General features: G+C 37.4%; 1 protein-coding gene across 2 annotated transcripts in view; it reads left to right on the forward strand.

Annotated features, from left to right (window-relative positions):
• LOC140148978 (uncharacterized) overlaps nucleotides 1-19,634 on the forward strand; it is a 34,099-nt gene extending 14,465 nt beyond the window's left edge. Inside the window, exons 2-7 of one of the 2 annotated variants that reach the window (XM_072171101.1) lie at nucleotides 9,436-10,032; nucleotides 12,999-13,322; nucleotides 13,881-13,934; nucleotides 14,275-14,538; nucleotides 15,190-15,447; nucleotides 15,554-19,634. In XM_072171101.1, the coding sequence (XP_072027202.1) occupies nucleotides 9,447-10,032; nucleotides 12,999-13,322; nucleotides 13,881-13,934; nucleotides 14,275-14,538; nucleotides 15,190-15,447; nucleotides 15,554-15,837 (1,770 nt within the window). In that variant the 5' untranslated portion in view covers nucleotides 9,436-9,446 and the 3' untranslated portion in view covers nucleotides 15,838-19,634. The remainder of the gene's footprint in view (nucleotides 1-9,435; nucleotides 10,033-12,998; nucleotides 13,323-13,880; nucleotides 13,935-14,274; nucleotides 14,539-15,189; nucleotides 15,448-15,553) is intronic. The other variant, XM_072171102.1, reaches the window with a different exon arrangement.
• Nucleotides 19,635-22,656: the final 3,022 nt, after the last annotated feature.

Consider the following 22,656-nt stretch of genomic DNA (forward strand, 5'->3'; position numbering starts at 1 on the left):
GACACAAAACTAGAAACAGTTCTCTCAATAATTTTTATTAATCAAAAATATGGGTCAAAAATTTTGACCAAAATTTGGGATATTTTAAGGTCCTTATTCAAGAAATTGAGAAAATTGTTTCTAATTTTATTTTGTGTCTTTAGAACATAATATGCAATTTTAAGGGATCTGGAATGAATATTTTTGTGGGACATGAGAGCACATCAGACATATCGAATTGCATTCTGAATACGGAGAATGTCTTTCTGATATCAAATAATTTTCATTTTTTAAATTCACGATATAATACAAATTTTATGACAAATTATTAAAATTTGATATTTTTCACATTTTTGATATATAACAGTCCTCGAAGTAAATTTTATAAATCTAATGATATATTCTTAAAGTGTATGTAGCTGGGAGGAAAAGCCGACGATCAATTGAAAAATTTGACCTTTCATATTGAAGATATAGATTTTTTCCCCAAAAGACCTAATTTTTTTGGTGTTTTGGGGAAAAAATCATCAGATTTATTAAGTTTACTTCGAGTACTGTTAAATATTAAAAATATCAGTTTTTAATGATTTGCTCAAATGTGTATTACATTGCGAATTTAAAAAAAAATTAAAATTTTTTAATATCAGAAGGACATTCTTCGTATTCAGAATGCAACGATATGTCTGATGTGCTCTAATGTCCCACAATAAATACTGTCCAAACGTGCATACTCCATCCCTTAATAGAGTTTGAATTCAGGGTAAGTTATGGTTTCATATTTTGAAACATATTCTCCTACACTTCGCAAATCCAAAATAAAATCAGCTCCGTCCTTTTGATTTTCAAGTTACGTTACCATGGTTACATGTATCATACTTTGATACAATTTGTATATAAACGCATCCTGAACACTTATATCCCGTCTTCAACACTGTTAACGTTTGGCTAAGTGACATGCATGTTTAGATACATGTATGTAACAAGTAACAACATCATAGGACTTCCTACCATGGAGATGTGTGTCACACATCGAAAATTCAAGGTTGCTCGGAATTTTGGGCTGAAAGTCATTTTAAACTTTTAGAAATTAGATATGTAAGCTTTTTATTTGTGATTTGTGATGTTTAGGAGTTGGAGTTGCCAAAAATACCTATCGTTTCGTGAAAATGTGGAAAACAATATTTTCTTTTATTCCTAAGCACTTCGTCTCCGGCAATCATAACATCATGCCTTATAAATTTATGTTAGAAAATAATAATCAAGCACGAATCACATGGTCGCCATGAGTTTGTTTTAGATAAAACCACGTGATTCGTGCTTGATAATTACTTTTCTTACATATAATAGGGCATAATGTTGTGATAGGCGGAGCCTTCCTTTAAAACGTGTGTATTTGTTTAAAAAGTGTTAGAGCTGGACATTTAGAGCCTAAATACATTATATTTAGTTATGGTTCTCAAAAGAACTCGTGAATTTTCAGAAAGCTGTTTGTGTTAAAGTGCGAGGGTTATCCATAGGCCTATGTACTAGGAGGACACTTTAGAACTTGACCCTTTTGGAACCTTTTCAGAATGTACTGGATGCAATGTGCCCATTATACTTAATGTTAATATAGGGTTTCCCCTGGCTTGCGTAAAAATCTTGAGTAATAATCTCAAGTTTTTCTTCTTTTCACGTTACAACTTACTTAAAACTTCTGATACCATGTAAGATATCTTTAACATAATTATGGTTTCTAAGTCCTGACTTTTACACGTATAACTAAACTTGAAATTGTTGACAGATTATACAACTGAATACTTCTATTTTTCTCATCGAAGAACTTCACAGAACTTTCTTAGACTGCTGATCAGATCATATACAGATAGTGTGATCAATAGCTGTGGAAGTGTTCTGCGTTTGCAATCCACCCTTCAACGTATTCAAAGGATCCTTGTCGTGCTCAGTTTAAGCTGAAGGAGATAAGCATCGAAAACGTCAACCCTATCAGTAGGCTTATATCGCATTGATGATGTCATCAATACCAATATTAAGAAAATCTAGACCAGAATCTGTATTTGCTTGCTTAGTTCTTTCTATGTCAAGACACATATCAAGGCAATAACAGCTGTTATCATTAAGCTGATGGGTTTACACATTTTTTGACCAAAAATCACATTTTTGACCAAAACACTTTTTGAAGCTGGTCCATTTCACAGTTCCTGGAATGTGAGGCGTGAGTTCATTCCATCTGCGGGCTATATGGAATGAATGATGACTAACAACTTAAGTTAGATCTTGAACGGATGAGTAGTATGTGGCAGCAACTGCTCAACAATGGACTTTATTCAGTGTAGGAGTTGGTCCATGCCATGCCGTGCCAGTTTACTCCATCTTTGATTTGACCGTGCTCTTGTATTAAAATTATGGCTCTCTCAAGTTGTCAGTTCATCCGAAATCTTTGGCTGCATCTAAACTTTCTAAGTTAAGTCAATTTTCTTGATGCTTTATACATTGTACATTGTCATGGACTATAGTCTTGTCTATTGCATGGCCAATCTTGTTTTGATTCCATTGTCACGTGGCACAACAACAGGTCAGCTGTAACGACAAAAATAACAATTTAGGGATTTAAAAATACAATTATTTCCATAATTTACACATACAAAAACATTATATTTGACATAGACTTACAGTACGATTAATATGCTTAATGTAAAATAGGCATAGGCCTACTGAAGGTAGACCTGTTACTCCTGACTGTTTAGGGTAATTCTGCTGAACAATTCTTAGGGCCATTCTTGGGACCAAAAAGAGGGAAAGTATAACTTATCTTTGCTCCTTTAGACACATGCTTTAGACTAGAGAAATTATTTGGGGATGTGAAATCTTCTGCCTAAAAAATCTGCCTAAAGAGTGTTCAACACTAATTGGCTCATGCTTGCACATGTTTAAAGTAGGCATACTCAGAGAACATGATATTTTTGACATAGAGCAGTGATAAGTTTAATGAAAAATTAAAAATAGCCTCACTTTCTTTCTAGAGAACTGCAGATTGCACCTTAATGTTGAATCTATTTGAGGAAGATCTTTACGACCTTTAATAACTTGGAAGGTATAGGCCTATAGCTTTAAGGGTCTAAATCTCGTGAATACAAATACTGAATAAAGTTCATAATTCATTTAGCCTATTAAAAACGAAGATAAGTAGATTATTAATATTAGGGTCATATGATGTATATTTGTAATTTAACCTTAAGTCTCTCAGAAAAGATTAGATATAGGCCTACCCGTTATGTTTACTAAACGGTTGCAACTAGGCCTACCAAGGAAGCACAAACGAACATTAACATGATTAATTTTGAATAGGGGATGTCCTTCTGATATATTTAATAATTTGAAATTCGCGATGCAATAAAAATTTTGGGGCAAATTATTAAAAATGGCAATTTTTGACATTTAACAGTTCTCAAAGTAAACTTAATAAATCGAATGATATCTACTTGAAGTGTATGTAGCTGGGATGAAAAGCCAACTATCAATTGACAAATTTGACCTTTCATATATAGATTTTTCCCCAAAAGACCTAAATTTTGTTGGGGAACAATCTATATCTTCAATAGGAAAGGTCAAAATGTTCATATGATTGACGGCCGCTCGTCCCAGCTACATACACTTTAAGTATATCATTAGATTTATAGAATTTACTTCGAGGACTGTTTCAAAAATATCAATTTTTAATCTCGAATTTCAAAAAATTATTTGATACCGTAATAGAAGGACATTCCTCGTATTCAAATCAAAATGCAATTAGATATGTCTGATGTGCTCTCAGGTCCCACACAAAATACGTGAAAACGTTGCTATCCGAGCTCTTAAGCTCTATCTATTTGAAAAGAACTTTATTCCACAAATTCCACTAGCCTAGTCTAACTAAATATTACTGGTACTACTATTTACGCCTAGCCATATTTATAGGCCTGGGCCATGTATGCTTCATAATTCTGCGCTTATTAAAATATCATTTTGTCAGTGGGATGTGGACTTCCACGAACTTGGTATCACTATCACTCAGTTTATTATTTTTTAAAATAATTGTCATTTTGACATTGAAATTCATGTCAAATCATCAAAGACACATCTAGTCTGCCCTACCAGTAACTTAATGTCTAAAAAAAAATACACTAGAGATAATGATTTGCGCTTACAGAGCGCAGACAATCGCAAGGCATGTAACTCTTTAATGACCATTTGACCTGACCTTTGACCTTAATGTTTCCCGGGCCACGAAGTTTGTTGTCACCGAAATTGAGCCCCATATCCATTACAGAAAATGAAATTACGGTATAAGATTTGACCCCAGTTAACCTTTGACCTGACCCCTGCAAAGTGTTCCAACATATCCCCCTGGTCATTAATTTTGTTGTCACCGAGTTTGAGCCTCGTACCCCTTACAGATGTCCAAAAAATTCATTTCTAAAATTTGACCCCTGCATGACCTTTGAACTCACTGACTCCTGCAAAATGTTTCCCTGGTCATGAGATTTGCTGTCACTGAGTTTGAGTCCAGAAGAAGAAATTATAAGATTTGACCCAAGATAACCTTTGACCTGACCCCTGCAAAGTGTTCAATATATTCCCCTGGTCATTCCGTTTGTTGTCACAGAGTTTGAGTCCTTACCCCTTACAGAAAATGCATTTCTAAAATTTGACCTTTGACCTGAGCCCTGTAAAATGTCCCCCGGCCCTGGTCATGAGATTTGTTGTCACCGAGTTTGAGCCCCATACCCATTACGGATGTCGAGATAATGCAATTGTGAGATTTACCCCCTTAATGACCTTTGACCCCAATTCTTTGTACAACTTTTAGACATTGGCTAAGGCGATGCAGGTATGCAAGTGACGTCATTGTATTATGTAATTTGTGGAAGATGAAGCATTTTAGTGAAAATCACATTTTGGCCATAAATGACATATGACCTTTGACCCCCCGAGTTGGACACTGGCCTAGAGCATATGGCTACGATGACTCGTTATAGGTTTGACAGAAGAAAGAACGAAAGAAGAACTGACCAAAAACAGTACAATCGCAAATTGAAAATTTGCGATTGTAATGACTCTAGCACATGAGCATTGCTGCATGATATGACTAGGGCTAGGCTCTAGGGGCCTAGTTTCTTAATTATACAATAAACATTTGCATTACCCCCAGGCCCGTAGCCAGCACCACCCCCCAAATGCCAAAGGCCCAAAAGTTCCCCTTTTTGAACCCAAAAAGTCCCATTTGCGAGCGCAGCGAGCGAAAAATCGTGGTTTTTTATGCCTTCTGTAATCTTGGTCCGTCCAAAATGTCCAAATCCGCCCAGTCCAAAAGTTCCAAATTTTGAAAAAAGTCCACTTTTTCAAAATCAATACCCCCCCCCAATCAATCCAGACTACGGGCCTGATTGCCCCCAGCAAATATTCCAAACTGGCATGACTGGGTCTTGTACAAGTACAAGTCATTAAGCATGTCAACTTCAAGGCACTGTTTCGTGTCTCGAATGGTGCATTCATGATTGTACAGCATGCATGGCATGTGCAGCAGGCATGTAATTTAACTGCTCAGTAAGCTTAACTATTTTAACATATCCTGATGATACAAAATGGAAAACCAAGTTGAAATATAAATCCAGCAATGTGTCCAAAAGTCAAGTAGACCTTTAAAGAAAATTTAAATGTTTACTAACCTGTTTTATTTGCAAATTTAGGCCTCAAGTTTATGTTCGTCACACGTACGCGTACAACTCCTTTTGCTTACTGATGTACATTGGGCAATATCCGTTCTGGAAAAGTGTTGGGCGAAAGCGATACTACTACAATTTTAATCCAAAATTTTTTAAACTTTTGAATGTCCAACCCGGATGTCCAAACATGGTGATCTAGGATTAGAAACATGTTTATAGGTAAAAATGCGACCAGAACTAACGAATATCCAAAAATTTGAAATTGTTTTTCAACATGTTTCATAGGCCGACTAGCCTACAACTCTAGCGTGATGCAGAATTCACTGCTTACCTATCCAGATCCAAATCCAGATCCTACATCAAGTTCAAACAAACGGACACATTCAAGGCATTATGTCATTGATTGATGCGCCGTCCCGCTCGTGGCAGTGGCATCAGTTTTGCACTCGCGTGTGCGTAGGCCTACCCATAAACACTTGTGTGCGTACTCACAAACACTTGTGCACGCGCGTACGTATACCTTCAATAATTTGCAAATGTGCGTGCGTACCTATAAGGCCGTGTAAAATTAATATTTTGGTTCTCGTCCCCTCCCTCCTCAATTTCTGGGATTTGTCAGATTTTTTTTTTAGATTTTTCAATTTTTTTAGACTTCGGAATGATTTATGAAATCTTCATACATATAAATAAGTTTATTAGAGAACAAGCATCACTTCCAAGTCTTTTTGTTGTAATATAGGGGTTTTATCCCTTAGAATATCAAAAAAAAAAAAAAAAGGGCCTCGTCGTTTCCTCTAGCACTGTTGGAGAAGACCGAAAACTACTGAAAATGCTAATTTTAAATTGAAAAAAAAAAAAACACCTCCCTCCCTCATCAATTCATGAAAATCCTCTGGACGAGAACCAAAACATTAATTTTATACGGCCTAAACACTTGTGAACGCGAGTGTGCACTTGCAAACACTTGCGAACTCGCATGCGTACCCGTAATAACTTTCGCGTACCCATAAACACTTGCGAACGGGCATGCGTACTCGAAAACACTTGCAAACTCGATTGCGTAACGTACGCGCGTGCGTACCCGCACTAACTTTCGAACACAAGTGCGTACCCATCAACACTTGCGCATGCGTGTGCGTACCCGTAAACACTTGCGCATACGCTTGCGTACTTGCAAACACTTGCGAACGTGCATGCGTACGCATAAACGCTTGAGAACGAGTGTATTCACGCAAACACTTGCGAACGTGCATGCGTATACTCCCAAACACTTGAGAACGTGCGTTTGTACTTGCAAACACTTGTGTATGCATTATGTGTATACTTGCAAACACTTGCGAACGCGCGTGCGTACCCGCAATAACTTGCAAACGCATGTGCGTACCTATAAAGACTTGAACATGTGCATGCGTACCCATAAACAATTGCGCACGCGCATGCGTATTCGCAAACACTTGCGAACGTGCGTGCGTACCGGCAATGTACGCAAGCGTACCCATGAACACTTGTAAACATGAGTGCGTACTCGCAAACATTTGCGAACGCTTGTTAACACAATTGTGCACGCGTGTACATACCCACCCACAATATCTTGCAAACGTGCGGTATAGGCCTACCTATAAACACTTGCCGTCCCCATGAAAAAAAAAAAAATTAGAGAGGGCGGGCCCCCCCCCCCCTAACTCTCCCCTGCTTTCTCCGACTATGATCGACAACATAGGCCTATGATGCGGCCGGCCCACCCACTCCCACACCCGGTTGCCTCCCGCGTATGGGTGCCGACCTCGATATGCCCCCAGACAGACAAGGTGGTATGTCTATGGATATGCCGACCTTGTAGCTACTACACCGGCTATGCCACCGTGGCGATACCCGGGCAATTCCCCGGGGCGATATGATCGGGTTAGTAAAATAGTTTGAAGATATGCGAATAGGCATATTAGGGACCGCTCACAAACACTTGTTAGGGGGCTGATGCAAAAAATATCATCGCGAAAGTTTTCCGCCCCTTTCAGATCTCTAAAAATTCAGCCCCCCTTTGACATGAAAATTATGGGTCAATCCCATAGAAAATCATATAAACTCAATTTTCCTGGGAAAATTTTTGGTCATTTTTCAATGCCCTCCTCTACCCCTAGGAGGGTCAAAACTAAAGCCCCTCCCACCCTTTTGCATCAGCCCCCCCTAACAAGTGTTTGTGAACGTCTCTTGCACCAACTTCACCATGTTGTAGGAATTCCCATATCAACATCAGCCCGCCAATTGAGCGGCGACGGGGCCGTATAGCATACCCCGTACCACCCGGTGTTTTCGCGTAAGTATTTGAGGTAGTGCACGCCGCGCGCGCCACTTGAAGAAGGGAACGGAAGTTCGGTTTAAATCGTTAGATCATGCGGCCTGGATATATAGAAAAACTTGGCTAAAATTTCAATGCTATCGACCTTTAAACATGTATTATACTAGGCATATGCATATTTATTTTATGTAACGTCATTAAGTTGTGCATTGAAACATTGGTTGAAATCAGGTTGAAATTTCAACGTTGTATCAACGTTGAAGTTTCAACCTGATTTAAACCTCCTTAATTTTTGCATTGAAAGTTTGTTGAAACATGGTTGAAATCAGGTTGAAATTTCAACGTTGTATCGACGTTGAAATTTCAACCTGATTTCAACCAATCTCTAGGTTGAAATCGGGTTGAAATCAGGTTAGGTTATATTTCGACGTTGTATCAACGTTGATACAACGTCGAAATCCTAACCTGTGCCCACTGGGAAGTGTCGGACTCTATTACGGTAGTAGATCCTTTTCAGCAGCGCCTAAGATCTGTAATACCTTGTCTGCACACATTGGGTCAATAATTGCGTCCGTGTCTTCAAAATGGCGCTGAAGACTCACCTTTGTAAAATAATGGCTTAATTATGATGTTCATGTATTTTATTTTCTGCTTTTGATTTATGATTTTGTGTCTTTCTTTGTTTTTGCAATGTACAGCTGACTAGGAGTTTGCAAACATTTTCATTTCTGTGTGTTTTTGGCTCTTCATTTTGTTAATGTTGTGTCTTCTCCTCTTGCCAGCTGTACAGCGCTTTAAGATTTATTTGTAAGGTGCTTTATAAATCTCTGTTTATTGTTTATTTATTAGAGAATGAATTTGGAGAAAACCTTCTGATAATTACAAACACTCGCTGAGCAGCAAGACCTTCCCTCTAAGCTTTTAAGCTGATTATCTATTTATATTTGTTTTCATGAATTGGAAGACATTCTTTGATGTATAACTGAGCTCAATCATCTGAAATTACCGGAGCGTGAGCCACCCAGGCTGGTGGCTCAGCATAGTATTTTATTAACACAAGGTTATCTCCAAATTCGTTTTCTAATGTGTTTTTATTATTACCTTGAAAACTTGCTATACGCAGAGTACCACACAAGCTTAGTATTATTACCCTTGCAAATATAGAACTAATCTTAAAAGTGTTAAAAAGTAGCGCCGATTGCATCCTAAACGTAACCTAGCTGTCCAATTATTTCACCACTTGACCTCATTTTTTCCGAAAATGCACAAATTCATTGCAATGAATGATTTTAAAAATATTGAGCGCGACTTCGTCTCGCCCAATATATCAACAAATCATCTACTCAAGTAGCTCGCCTTTTGACATTTGTTTACTTTTTTGGGTAGCGGAAGGCCGGGGGAAGTTTATCAAAAGATAATTATGAAATAAACATGATTTTATAATATCTCTTACAGCTAACGCCAAAATGGTTGACCCAATCGCTATTGCTGAACAAATCGTTGGCCTAGGTCTATATATTCACAGAACAGTAGAAGAAATCAAGAATTTCAAGAAATATGCTGAGCGTCTGTTGTTTCGAATTGACCAGATTAAGCCATCTTTGCAAGTCTTAGTAGACATGAAAGCCGAAAAGGAAGAGATACAAAAAGATATACCTCGAATAGCCGCGTTTGCTAAGTCGTTGGAGGAGATGCTACAGCTTATGGAAGAAGTAAAAGTTTTCACAGAGGGATTGAAAGGAAAAGGCAAATTGGATAAAATGAAAGAGAAGGGCAAAATCAAAGAACAGTTCGAGAAATTTGATTTCAAGTTGGAAGTCCTACAAGGTTCGATTATGTTTGGAGTTTTGACAGAGGTGAAAAAAGACGTGGATAACGACGAGAAAGACGTTACCTTGGGAGATTTGAAACTTCTTCTTGAAGAAGCCGCTGAAAAAAATCAAGGAAACGAGAATGCTCCTACTGCAAACTCGACCAACCATGTTGATCAAACTGGAAAACCCGAAGGTAACTCAGATGAAAGCAACACAGCATATGCATATACAGCTGAAGGTAAGAATGTGAACCGTGTGCAAAAAAAATGATGTTGTGTAAGTTTATATATTTTTCCTCTTTGTTGGCATTCAAGTTGTTGTTTTAGCACTATCTAAGTCATATCTATTATGTTGTTAACATGTTACTAACGACAACATACGAGTATGTTAAATTAAGATATGACATAGCACTGTGGGTGATGGACAATTTTATATCTTTACCCGGAGTGGCGGTGCGGTGCATATTAATGTTGAATAAAAAATAAAAATGTACACTCGGTCGGATTCGAACCAGCGACCTTGGAATCTTTAGACACGGGTACTCTCTTGGGCACAATTTTAACTGATGACGTCATTGGATAACGATCTATAGGGAACCAAAAGTTATGCTCGATCCCGGTTGCCCGATTACCTAAAACATGTAGGAAACGAGTTGGGTCACTTTCGCGCATATCAAGTCTGTACAGCAAAAATTGACTTATATTTATATGCACTACACATCTGAGGTCACAAAAGAAAAACATAGATATTTTCTTATTTCTTTCGCATTCTTGAAATAAATAATAAATGAAACTGCACTATTTCTTTAGGGTTTCTAAATTTAAAAAAATCATTTATCATATCCCTGACTGAGCGTAAACATTGGTAAATTTAACATGTTGCTTCGATGAGTACAAACGAATTATTGTTATAAACGTAACACTTCGCCATAAAGTTCAGAATTCATGTTGTGGCGTATGTATCAATATATGTCAATTATGTTTCAAAATTAAAAACAAAATTACGTTTCAAATATGTTTCTTAAAACTTTTGTTTCGGACACTTCCAAACCATTGCCCCTGGTCCACGGTTCAATATCATGCATGCAGTCACTTTTGGCATTGATAATACTGATTTGTTCATGTTGCACCATAGACCATCTGATAACATAGACCATTAGCTGGTCAATGGTTGCGCAAAGACACGCAAGTGGTTTTGCGACTATAGTTAACATAATATTGTCCATATCTTTGCTTGTAGACCACCAATTTGATTGGAACCAATCTTTAAGGACTGTGCAAGAATTATGAGCCCTGGGAGAGGGTAAAATGGGGAGGAGGGCAAAGATTTTATGGCAAGCCGAGAGGGGCAAGCAATTTTTGGCGGGCCAAGGGGCAGGGGCGAGCAATTTTTGGCGAGCAATTTGAAAAAAATTTTTATCTTTTTATTTTTTTAAATTTTTTATCGCTGCTCTGTTCCTTGCATTATATTTTGATCCCAATTCCACCAGAGACCAACTTTTGATTAATATATATGGTGTACAATATGCATGTAATCTTTTGTATTATTCTATAATTTGTTCCACTCTTTCATCAATTCCAATGGTGTGCAATATGAATGTATTTTTGTATTGTTCAAAATGTGGTAAAAGTCTTCGAACGTCTCTGTGGACATGGTGGATGCGTCAAATAATTCTGAATTGATTCTATAATAACTATACCATTGATTACGAAGAATGATATTTCTAATCAAATTAGGCAATAACTGCATTATAATTCGCTGTATCAAATAATATGTGACCTCTTTCATCACCTGTGCCATTTATGAATTATAGAAGAATTATGTCAAATAACTATCATTCAATACAATAGGCGAGGTTTCGCGTACATGCTTTGTGTCTGCGGAACTTATTACCAAAATTAATATTGCTTTTTATCTACGCTGCCCTTCTTGACGTAACTGTATATTTGTTGTTTTGGATTTCAAATTTAGCTAAATGCATTGATATAGAATATATTTTAAATGAATTTGAAAACATTTCAATTTAATAAAGCAAGGCCTGTTAGTTAATAAACTGGGGGAGGAATAGAATGACGATACAAACTCCACATTTCTATCATTGTAATTGAGTTATTGCTGTCATGGGCCTATATCATTTTCCTGCAAATACACAAAGCTCTCCATTTTTCTGTGCCTGATCATATCTCATTCTCCGGTCTCAGCTTCACATGGTTTCCTAGTATAATTACTATTCGTTCAGAATCTGCTCTTATTTTTGATGTACGTCCGAAGGAATTAGTCCCCGCCTTTAAACTATCCACTAATATTCGTAACATGACAATTACCACCTTTAGACGCCTTCTCCCTCTTCCCAAGATTGTAGTTTTTCTCTTTCTCTGTCTCACTGCCGCTTTTCTATCTTTCCTTATGTGAATGCGCTTTGTATACTTAAATCCCATTGTTTATGTGTGACGTATCATTCCCGAGTTATCCATAAATTTTGTAAGTTTAATAATTTTATCATGATGAACATGATGAGTAAGATGTCACTGTTAGTATAGATTTAACTTCTTTTAACAGACAAAACTTGAAGGAGAATCCTTCATCATGTTCATAGACTAATGCTAAACTCTGCTTTTTTGCTTTAATCATTGGGGCATACAATTGTATCAATACCCTTATTTTGCATGATTTGGGTTAACATTAATTTTTTGGGTAGTGTAGCTGTGGCTGGTATTTGCTTGTCGTTGACTCTTTCACCCGTATGGCGCATATTATGGGTTCACTGATTTTGAATCACTTTATTGGAAATCAAAGACCTGAACGAAATTCTATGTAACTCGGAATGCTGGTATATGCAGTTTTACAACTAACTGTCTGTAACTAATAAACTGCCGTACAAGTATGAAGCTGTAATTTAACCAAAGTGAAAGTATGCAGTGTAATACTTCCAAATGACTCAAGTTACTTTTCTTCGTGTTCTTTGCCGGGAGAATTTTCGCCTGTGCTGTAGATATCGTCAGTTCTATTAGTGGTTGGCCTGGGTTTGTGTTGATTTGGCAAGTGATCATGGTAATCGCAAAACTCTCTGAGCAATATTAATAACCAAAACTGAAGACGTTTCGGATGAGGTGATAGGGATCCTAGTGGATAAATGCTCTTCCGTGATCAAACATTAATATCCTTATTGTTATTTCAATTTTTACATCTTGTTACATGTATAAGAGCTTGCAGACATGGCGAACAACATGGAACTCGTTAAGAAAATCCTTCGAGATTCCACTCAGACAATATGCACAGGTCTGGACTCTAAAGGTCTCAGAGAAACTATAGAATTACTACTAAAAAAGAGCGCCTTGTTAACTAATGATGCACAGACCATCAGAAGTAAGAACACCGACGAAGACAAAGCTGAAGAGTTGACCAATATTTTGAAGAGAAAGCCTGTAACAGCGTACGATGCATTTATGGATGTATTACTTGAAATTAGTAAACAAGATTTGTATGACCAGATTAAACACATTCAGGATGAAAGTGGTTATAAGCGTGGTAAGTCACTATAGATGTTTCCTTGAAGACTTTGGGTTCTTAACCTTGGCCATTTCTTTTAGCGTTATATGGAACAGAGGTAATTCTGAGAATTGATCATACTGTGTGGCTGTAGCCTGTAGGTAGGCCTACATGACGCGGTTGACGATGATCTTTCTCATTAATCTGAGTATACATGGTAGTCCTACTTGAATTTCCGCTTTACGCCAACAATCAAAATTCGCTATATAATAGCCGACGCACAGCACCTGACGACGATTTCAGCTCGGCGAAAGTTCTTCCGATATTGGTATGGTCAGTGGCAGTGGTCAGTAGAGTGGCGTAGTGTGCGTCATTTGAGGAGACATCGAGCCTGAGTGAGGGGGGGAACCGGTCATTCCCCGCGTTTTTCAGCAAATTTCACGGGATTTTTCAAAATGTACTTCGATTGGTATGGATCACGTGCTCTCCGTGCTTTGACGCTACGACACTGGATATTGTTCTATTTCTGTGACATTGTTTGTTGTTTCATCATGTGTGATTTAAACCTTCCCTGTGATTTTGTAATTTTTACTTTAGGACAAGCACCAGGACAAGGATCTCAACCTACCATGCAGCAACAAGCAGATCCAGGTTAGCAGAACTTTATAAGTGCCTATTCTCTTAAATGAATGTCATAAAACTACTTTGCAACCAGGTTTATCTGGTATTTATATACAATCTAAACAAAGATGTAGTTCAGGATAAAATCACGGCAAAACGACAAAGGTCGCCATTCCTCGATCAGCTCAAGTTAATTGTTACATCCAGAATGAAGTTATAAAACATTGTAAAAGGTGTTTCGCGACATTCACATTGCACGTTAGTTCAATGAATCATAAACCGTGGATAATAATGTAAACTATAGGTTTTGTGTAAAACATTCAATTATTGTTACAATATTTACATGCAGAAAATTATCGTATTCTTTCAGCATCGTCGACTACTGGAGCCGGGCAACCTCCTAACACCGCCCCCGGGTCAGGACAGCCTGGTCCCAACCCCGGACCAGGACCGCAACCTGGTCCAAACCAAGGACCAGGGCAACCTGGTCCTACTCCCGGATATGGACAACCTAACCCTGCACCTGGATATGGGCAATTTAGTGACCCTGCTCACGCTCCTCCCCAGAATGCCCCTGGTGGCTACCCACCTGCAGCACCTGGTGGCAATGCCTATGCTGGATATCCACAGCAAAGTAAGTAAATTAAATGTCTTTGCACTACTTTAAATTAAGGAGTCAGGAGTATTTGTTTATTTTATTTTGTAATACAATCATGTTTGAACTAATTCATCAGGATCGGTAGAATAAAGTCAATCAAAAGGTTTTTATTTCTGATCCAACAAATTGCACTACGTTTCCATAACAGCTCTGTTATCTTTGTCAACACTGAATGAAGACTGCTACTGAGATGCAGCAGTTCATCAAAAATGTGAAAAAGTTCAAGATGAAGGTCAATATCAACTTTTCAAAATTTGTGAAATTGTCAAAATTTCTATCAAAAATTCTAACAGGAAAAAGTCAACCAAGTCAATCACCGGAAAATAATAGGTGATTGGATGACCAGTTCTCAGTAACAGTCTTCATTCAGTGTTGACAAAGATAACAGAGTTATTATCGAAACATATCATGTTATTGGATCAGAAATAAAAAACCTTTCGATTGAACATATTTATCAGTTGGATGTCCAGATTATCTCGGAACCTCGATATCTAACATGTTATATTTTTTATTCAATATAATCATTTGTCCATACCTTAAGCTGATGCAAAATTAGATTTGATTTTTAATACATTCAGAGCCATCCTTTTAATTAAAATTATTTCCATCCATCTTTGAATCATGCAGCACCACAAACGGGATATGGAGCCCCACCTAACACTCAATATGGGTATGGACAAAACCCTCCTGCTGGCTACGGACAACATCCCCCTCCTGGCTATCAGCAGCCCAATCCTTCTGGCTACGGTCATCAGCAACCCCAAGGAACAGGATATCCTGGCTACAATCCTCCTCAAGGTTACGGACAACCGCCTCCTAATTATGGGCAGCCTGTTGCTCCTGGAATGAACCAGAATCCTCCTGCGGGACAAATGCCGGCAGAATGTAAGTTCCAACATGTCCAATGTTTCCAATCATTTTTCGTAATGCCCCTGTTAATGAAGGTTCTCACATATGATTCATTTTCTTTTCTTTTCTTTTTTTTATACAGGGCAGAAACAAATGACAGAAAAAGATGCAGGAAATATTTCCACAATTATAGGAACATGTGAAGAACTTCAAAATTTCTACAGTGATCTTAATTTGAAAAATCGAGATATAAAAGCAGCAGAAAAGCAAGCAAACAGCACAGACCCATCTACGTTGTGTCGAAATGTGTTACTAAAATGGCGTCAAATAAATGGACGAAATGGAACGAGAGATAAAATAATAACCGCTATGAGGAACAGACAGTGGGGAGACGAGCAAGAGGAAATAGAGCAATTGTGGCAGTGATAAACCTTATAAATTGTATAATTATCATGGTTATCCGAGCGTAATCATTTGAACCATTTTAACAGTTCCTTAATTTTTCTAACAAATGAAGACTTTCACGCCTTTGCATATAACATAATGAAGAATATAATCATATAAGAAGTGATACAGAACGTGTACGTGGTGTTGAAAACAATAAGAAACAAATGAATTAATGAGCACGTTTTTGCCAAAAACTTAAAATCAATATTAGCAACAGACTCCTTTTACTTTATATTGCATCACAATTTTTCTTCTTTCCATGGCTTTTATATACGCAAAATTTAAACTATTGTATATATTTTTTCAATGTCGTTAATGTCTACGTCTATTACTTGGGAAAAGATGTAAGAATACAGTGTACATAAAGTTTTATGTAAAATATACATTGTTCCTGAATATGCATGTGAAATACTGCTGAAATATCCATTGTAAAATTAAGCAATCTACACACACTACACAAAAGTATAGCAACATTGCTTAAATAATATGAATTTCGCAAACTGTAAGTTGAACATTGATATAATATCATGTCGATTTTACCTGACGTACTGCATGGAAATGTTAAGTTGCATGAAGATTAATCTAATAAGCAGATAAGTGAGATGAAAGGCGTCCCTTGTTATACACCTTGCGCACGTTCCAGTGCTTACAATGGCGGAAAGGCGAAAATGCGTTTGAATGCAGAGACGAAGAAACTTTAGTCCACAAAATATACAGATGCCTTCCTTTATAATGGTCTGCAAATGGTTGAATTATTTTTTTTGCAAGGCATCAGGAAATTGGTGATGGGAAAATGATTACGGATGTGGCGGGTGGAAAACGTTACCAGCCTTAGAAGACAAAGGTCCGTCAAGGTCGGGGGGGCTCAGAGAGGTCACGTGCATAGGCCTATGGCTAACCAGTAAGGCACTAACCTCAAGTCGCACCAAAATATTGTCTTGTATGTTCATTACGTGTTTAAATACCATACCACGTGACCATATTATTGCAACTGAAATTTTGAGAGTATTCTAAAGGCATCTGGACATTTTGGGAACTGAAGTTTCTTCGTTTCTGTGTTCAAACGGATATCCGGATTTCCAGTTTTTCGACAATGTAAGCACTGTATAGGCGTATGATGTCACCAAAATTGATATTGTCCATCCCATTCAATATCGACATTCAATAGCCTAATCGTACTTATTTCATGCAAAGAACATTTCCATCCATGAGAAATCGACAGGATTATTGGAGCAATGTTCAACTTACAGATTGCGGAAATTTTTTTTCCACAATGTTGCAATATAATACTTTTGTGTGCAGCATAAACATTCGCAAAAGGTTAGAATGGGTTGCCTGAAAACGTTTTTAAACGGTATAAACTGTTGCCTGAAAACGTTTTTAAACGGTATAAACTGTAAGAAGAACATTTAAAAACATTTTTTTAACTTGCTGCAAAATAGCCTAACAATTATGTAAGTGTTGACAACAAAGTTTGCAAAATAATATTTTATAATAATAAGTTATTGAATTACATGTTTGAATGTTGCAGTATTTTTTTTCCTTTTAAAAGTTTTCACGAACTTTATATAAACCGACAAACAAAAGTTTAAAACGTTTTTGTGTTTGCTGTGGGTTTAATGTTTATCAGGAATTGTGAGGCAATTATAGCATAGGGCTCATGCTGCAATTCAACCGTCTTTTTTGCCAAACTAATCGAAAGAGGTTATCTTAATGAAAAATATGCAAAATACCGATTTTTAAAAAAACTAAATTCCTCCAAAAATCTTACCAGATTCTAGTAGCTATCCTGAAAAGGTCGTTATGAGACCCCTCAATGTCCGAAAGAATATAATTATTATTACACACAAATGTGACCCCCCCTCAATAAATCTTTCTTATCGGAAGCAATTTTGCCGAGATAAACTTACACAAATTGAATTATCCAAATAAATATCAGATATTGTGCTATTATTTGGATTTATTTGATACCCATTAAATTACTTATTAAACATCTCAAAAAAAGTAACTAGCCCCCTTAAATAATGGTCATTATTCAAAAATGCGTTGGAAGCAGAATTTATTTCTGCACATTTTGACACCTCATTTGTTGCAATTGACTAAATATTGACGTCACAGCATAGATTTAAATCAATGTAACCCAAGATTTGAAAGTTGCAGTAAATTCTACTGATTTATATTCAGTAATTGGAAGGAAATGTGTGTATTGTTGTAAGTGCAACTTTCAAATCTGGACCTCACTACATTAAATTGTCCGGTGTTTTATTGTTTTCTGGGCTATCGTACATGTACCAAATGAGGTGTCAAAATACCCGGAAATAAATTCTACTTCCAACGCATTTCACAGATTTGTAATATAGCCCGTATTTGAATAATGCCCATCATTTTAGGGGGGTTAGTTACTTTTTTTTAGATGTTTATATCAAAGCACACGCGTTCAGAATAGAAGGATTTTTGAGTTGGTGGGCTTTGAAATATATGGGAATGGTACTATTGGTGATGTGTGTATCTGTACACAGAATAATTATTCTTTATCTTAGCTTTGTTGCGTGTATTGTGACAATGAAGCCAATTACTAGTCTATTTAATACATGTGACAAATATAATTATCTATAACACACTATTGGTTTTAAAATGTGTTAAATAAGATTGAAAGTTAGTTTTAATTCTATTAATGTAGGCCTAGTAATACCGTATTAAATATTAAATCGAAATCCATTTGCATTCATTTCCAGATACTATAGACAGGTTCTTTCACAAAACCCATTGAACCTTAAAGTTCTTCATCATGTTTATGGCCAATGTTAGTTACCTTTGTTAATGATTCTATGAAACCCACGGGCATATAGGTTGCCAATAAGTTCAATCAACCGTCATGGCGATGACGATACTATCAATGGCGGAATAGTCCAAAAACGAGTAAGATGTTACGTGTATCATAACACGTCTAAGATGCATCTTACACGTGACCAATTGGGGTGTAAAAAGCTGCAACTGCACGTAGTCCTACCTTACACACCTTATAGAATCCATTTAACACAACAAAAAACTGATCGCGTATAGGGCCTACACAGATATACCCACATGCGGCTCATGCACAATAAACTTTCGCACTTGGGCCTGTATTCTTTACCCAGCAAAATTTCAAACCAACTCATTCGTTTTGTTTTTATACTGCCGAGACTCGAACTCGTACCCTCACACTCAGAGGCTAGCGCATTATCAATTGAGCTACCTTCAACATAACATAGTGCAGTTATACTGCACAGCAAACATGATTCGACCTTTGCAGTACTTAAACCTGGTTAACAGGAAACTATTCCAGCAAAATCAATTGATAAAGTCTAGTCTATCCTCCACATGGAATGGTGGACTGCACTTATGCCCAAATATGACACTTGCCAATCAATAGTCACCCACTTGAAAACCCTGACTCGCTGCAATGACCAAAGTTATGGACAGATATGGGAGCTGTTTTTGCTATTATCTGTCATTTACAAAGCAGGGAGGTACGAACATTTGTGACCATCCACCACAACTGAGCCCGGATGTCGCCAGTGCCACTATTGAGATATGCTCCATTGAACTTAACAATAAACAATAGGAAACACAGGATTTATTGACTGTTTTATTAATTTTTCACTACTTAAATGTCAAGTACTATAGACATGATATACATCATTTTAAAGCTAATTTCAAGCAGAATATTTTGGTTGAATATCTCAAAAATGATGATTGGCGACTTCAGGGCTCAGTTGTGCTGGATGGTCACATTTGTGGATGCCCCACATACTCAGTTTTTAGCCTACACGTAATGTATACATTATTCTTGATTGACAGCAAGTACAAAAAATATCCGTCAAGTGGTTTAGCTTTAATGCCCTTCGGAAGAGAGAGGTCTGCAAGTGAGTGATAGACTGATAGTCACTAAAAGTTGCATTCGATTTACACAGGGAATTTTGCAGGCCATGCCGTGCTCTACTTACTAAAACACCAAAGTGCGAATATTTCCAAATATCTAAATTAGCTAAAACAAAACTGTAGGACATGTTACCAAACTATATTTCCTAGAATTTCAGAGAGTACAATAAATATTGGCTGGTTATTTTTCACACAGTGACGTTAACTAGGATATGCCCTATACCTCTAACATACACTGTTTGTAGAGGTCACACCTCAATGGTGAGAGCAATGTGTATTGTGTATAGGAAAATGAACAGTAACTGCAGTATGATCTCCAATATTTATAGGCTACATCTTATATGTGTGCAGACAGAGGGAGGGGGAGAGAGAGAGAGAGAAAGGTATATTTTTGGCTATGTCCCCAATTTTACGGTAACGTGGGAGAGAGAAGAGAGAGAGAGGGAGTGAGATGAGAGAAAGGTGGCGGGTGTGTTTATATGTACGGTGTGTGCGGTCGGGTGGGGGGTGTTGGTGTGGGTACCTAATAATAATAATAATAATGCATTTATAATGCGCCATCTATCTAGACAACCTATTCCGAGGCGCAAACATTGAACAATTAAAAATTAACACACAATTATAAAAAAACAGTCACATATAGAAATCAATTGTCATAAGCAATCTTAAACAGATGAGTTTTTAAAGTCTTTTGAAAATATCAAGTGAATCACATATACGCAGATTTAAAGGAAGCAAGTTCCAAAGAGCAGGTGCACAAGCATAGAAGGCCCGGTCGCCAAATGATGAAGAAGTCCGTGGAACTGAAAGAAGACATTTATCCGATGATCTAAGGTTTCGTGATGGAATATAAAAATTGATAAGTTCACTGATATAAGAAGGTGCCATGTCATGGAGCGCTTTCCAGGTGAGAAGAAGGAGTTTGAAATGAATGCGATACCGAATTGGTAACCAATGCAGACGTTGTAAATATGGTCAAATTTCCTAGTCCTTGTGAGCATGCGTGCAGCAGCATTTTGAGCCTGTTGAAGTTTATTGAGTTGTCGTTCAGTGATTCCATATAATAAAGCATTTCCATTGTCAAGACGTGATGTGACCAAAGCGTGGACAAGTGTTGCAGCAGTATCATAATCGAGCACTTTGCGAATTTCATTAATGTTTCTAATCTGAAAATACGTTGATTTGCACACATTTTTGATGTGGTCGTCCATTGAGAGAATGTTGTCAAATATAATTCCTAGATTGCGAGTATTAGAAGAAGCTTGAATGTTGGCAGAATCAATTTGAAGAGAGTTGGAGCGAAGTTTTGATTGATTATATTTGGAGGTGATAATAAGAAGTTCAGTTTTGTCATCATTTAATTTCAATTTATTTACAGTCATCCATGATTTAATGTCCTTGATACATAATTCAATTTGCGAACGTGAAGAAAGTTCATCTGATGCACTATCTAAATCAAAAGATAAATAAAGCTGTGTATCGTCGGCGTACATGTGAACTTGTAATCCATGATTGCGGGCGATGTTCGCTATTGGAGACGAGTAAATGGTGAAGAATTGAGGTCCTAATACAGATCCTTGGGGGACACCGAAAAGGAGTGGAATGAATGATGACAAACAACCATTGATGTTGACAGCCTGCAATCTGTCGGTCAAATAAGAACGGGTCCATTCAAGTGCACTACCTCTAATACCAAAAGAGGAGAGACGCGACAGAAGGACACCATGGTCTATGGTGTCGAAGGCAGCAGATAGATCAAGTAATACCAAAAATACACCATGTTTTTTATCCAAATTACATAATATGTATTACCTAGTGGGGGTATGTGGAGAGGGGTATAACCATGGAGCTATTAAAGATGGAGAGGCAATAGATTATGTAACGCATTGTTCACTTGTGCCGATTTGAAATTTGACAAGCTATTCATCGAAAGGTACCATTAAATCGGTAAGCTGACCCGACAGTGTATTAACGCTTTACCTAGCAGGCTACTGTCAATAAGTGATCAAACGAAAGTCGCGTGAAAGCGCTTACTGGAACGAAAAGTACCCTTTGTTACCATAACCACAAGGGTGTGATTGAGTAGCCGTAAGCACAAAAGGCACACATTAGCCGCTGATGTACAGCCCATGTACAGTTCGTTGTCACCCCACTGACTGTAGGTGCTTCATTTAAATAAATTGAATGCGCTTGCTGAATGATTACACATCAAGGCTGCCATGTCTGCATGTCTATAGTGCTGTATAATGGTAATAGCTACGTATACATGTAACATATAATAAGTATATATAGGCCTATATAAAAGTTGTTTCACAAATTGACATTTTATTTTATTTAAAGAAGGAGAATGTCATTAAACAGTGGCGTACTGAAGAGGGGGCAGCTCTTTTGTGAGAGGTCTTGGGAGGGGGTGAGGGAGGAAGAGGTGGAGGAGGGGACATGAAGAATGAGAGGGCGGCTGGAGGAAGAGAGAAAGAGGAAGAAATGAAGAGAAATAAATAAATAGAAGTAAATGAGTAGATAAAGGTAAGGAAAATGATAGGAATGAGAGGGGGCAAAAAGTATGAGGGGACGGAGAAGGGAAGGGAGATAAGAAGAGGGAGTGATACTTTAGCAAGGAAAGAATAAGTACAGAGAAAGGAAAAGAAAGGAATGACAAATAAATGTAGGCCTTATAATAATTATTATAGAAACTAAACACAGCCCCCCCCCCACATAGGCCTAACACTAACATCACTAATAGGCAGCCATTCGATGATGTCAATGCCTTTATGCGTTACGTATTTAAAACGCCCAGTCAGATGTATTTTACACCTGCCAAGCACAAATCACCCAATTTCGAAAATTGGACGTTGAATGTACACTCTCATGAATATT

This window comes from Amphiura filiformis, chromosome 3, assembly GCF_039555335.1.
Source record: "Amphiura filiformis chromosome 3, Afil_fr2py, whole genome shotgun sequence".
NCBI classification, from domain to species: Eukaryota; Metazoa; Echinodermata; class Ophiuroidea; order Amphilepidida; family Amphiuridae; genus Amphiura; species Amphiura filiformis.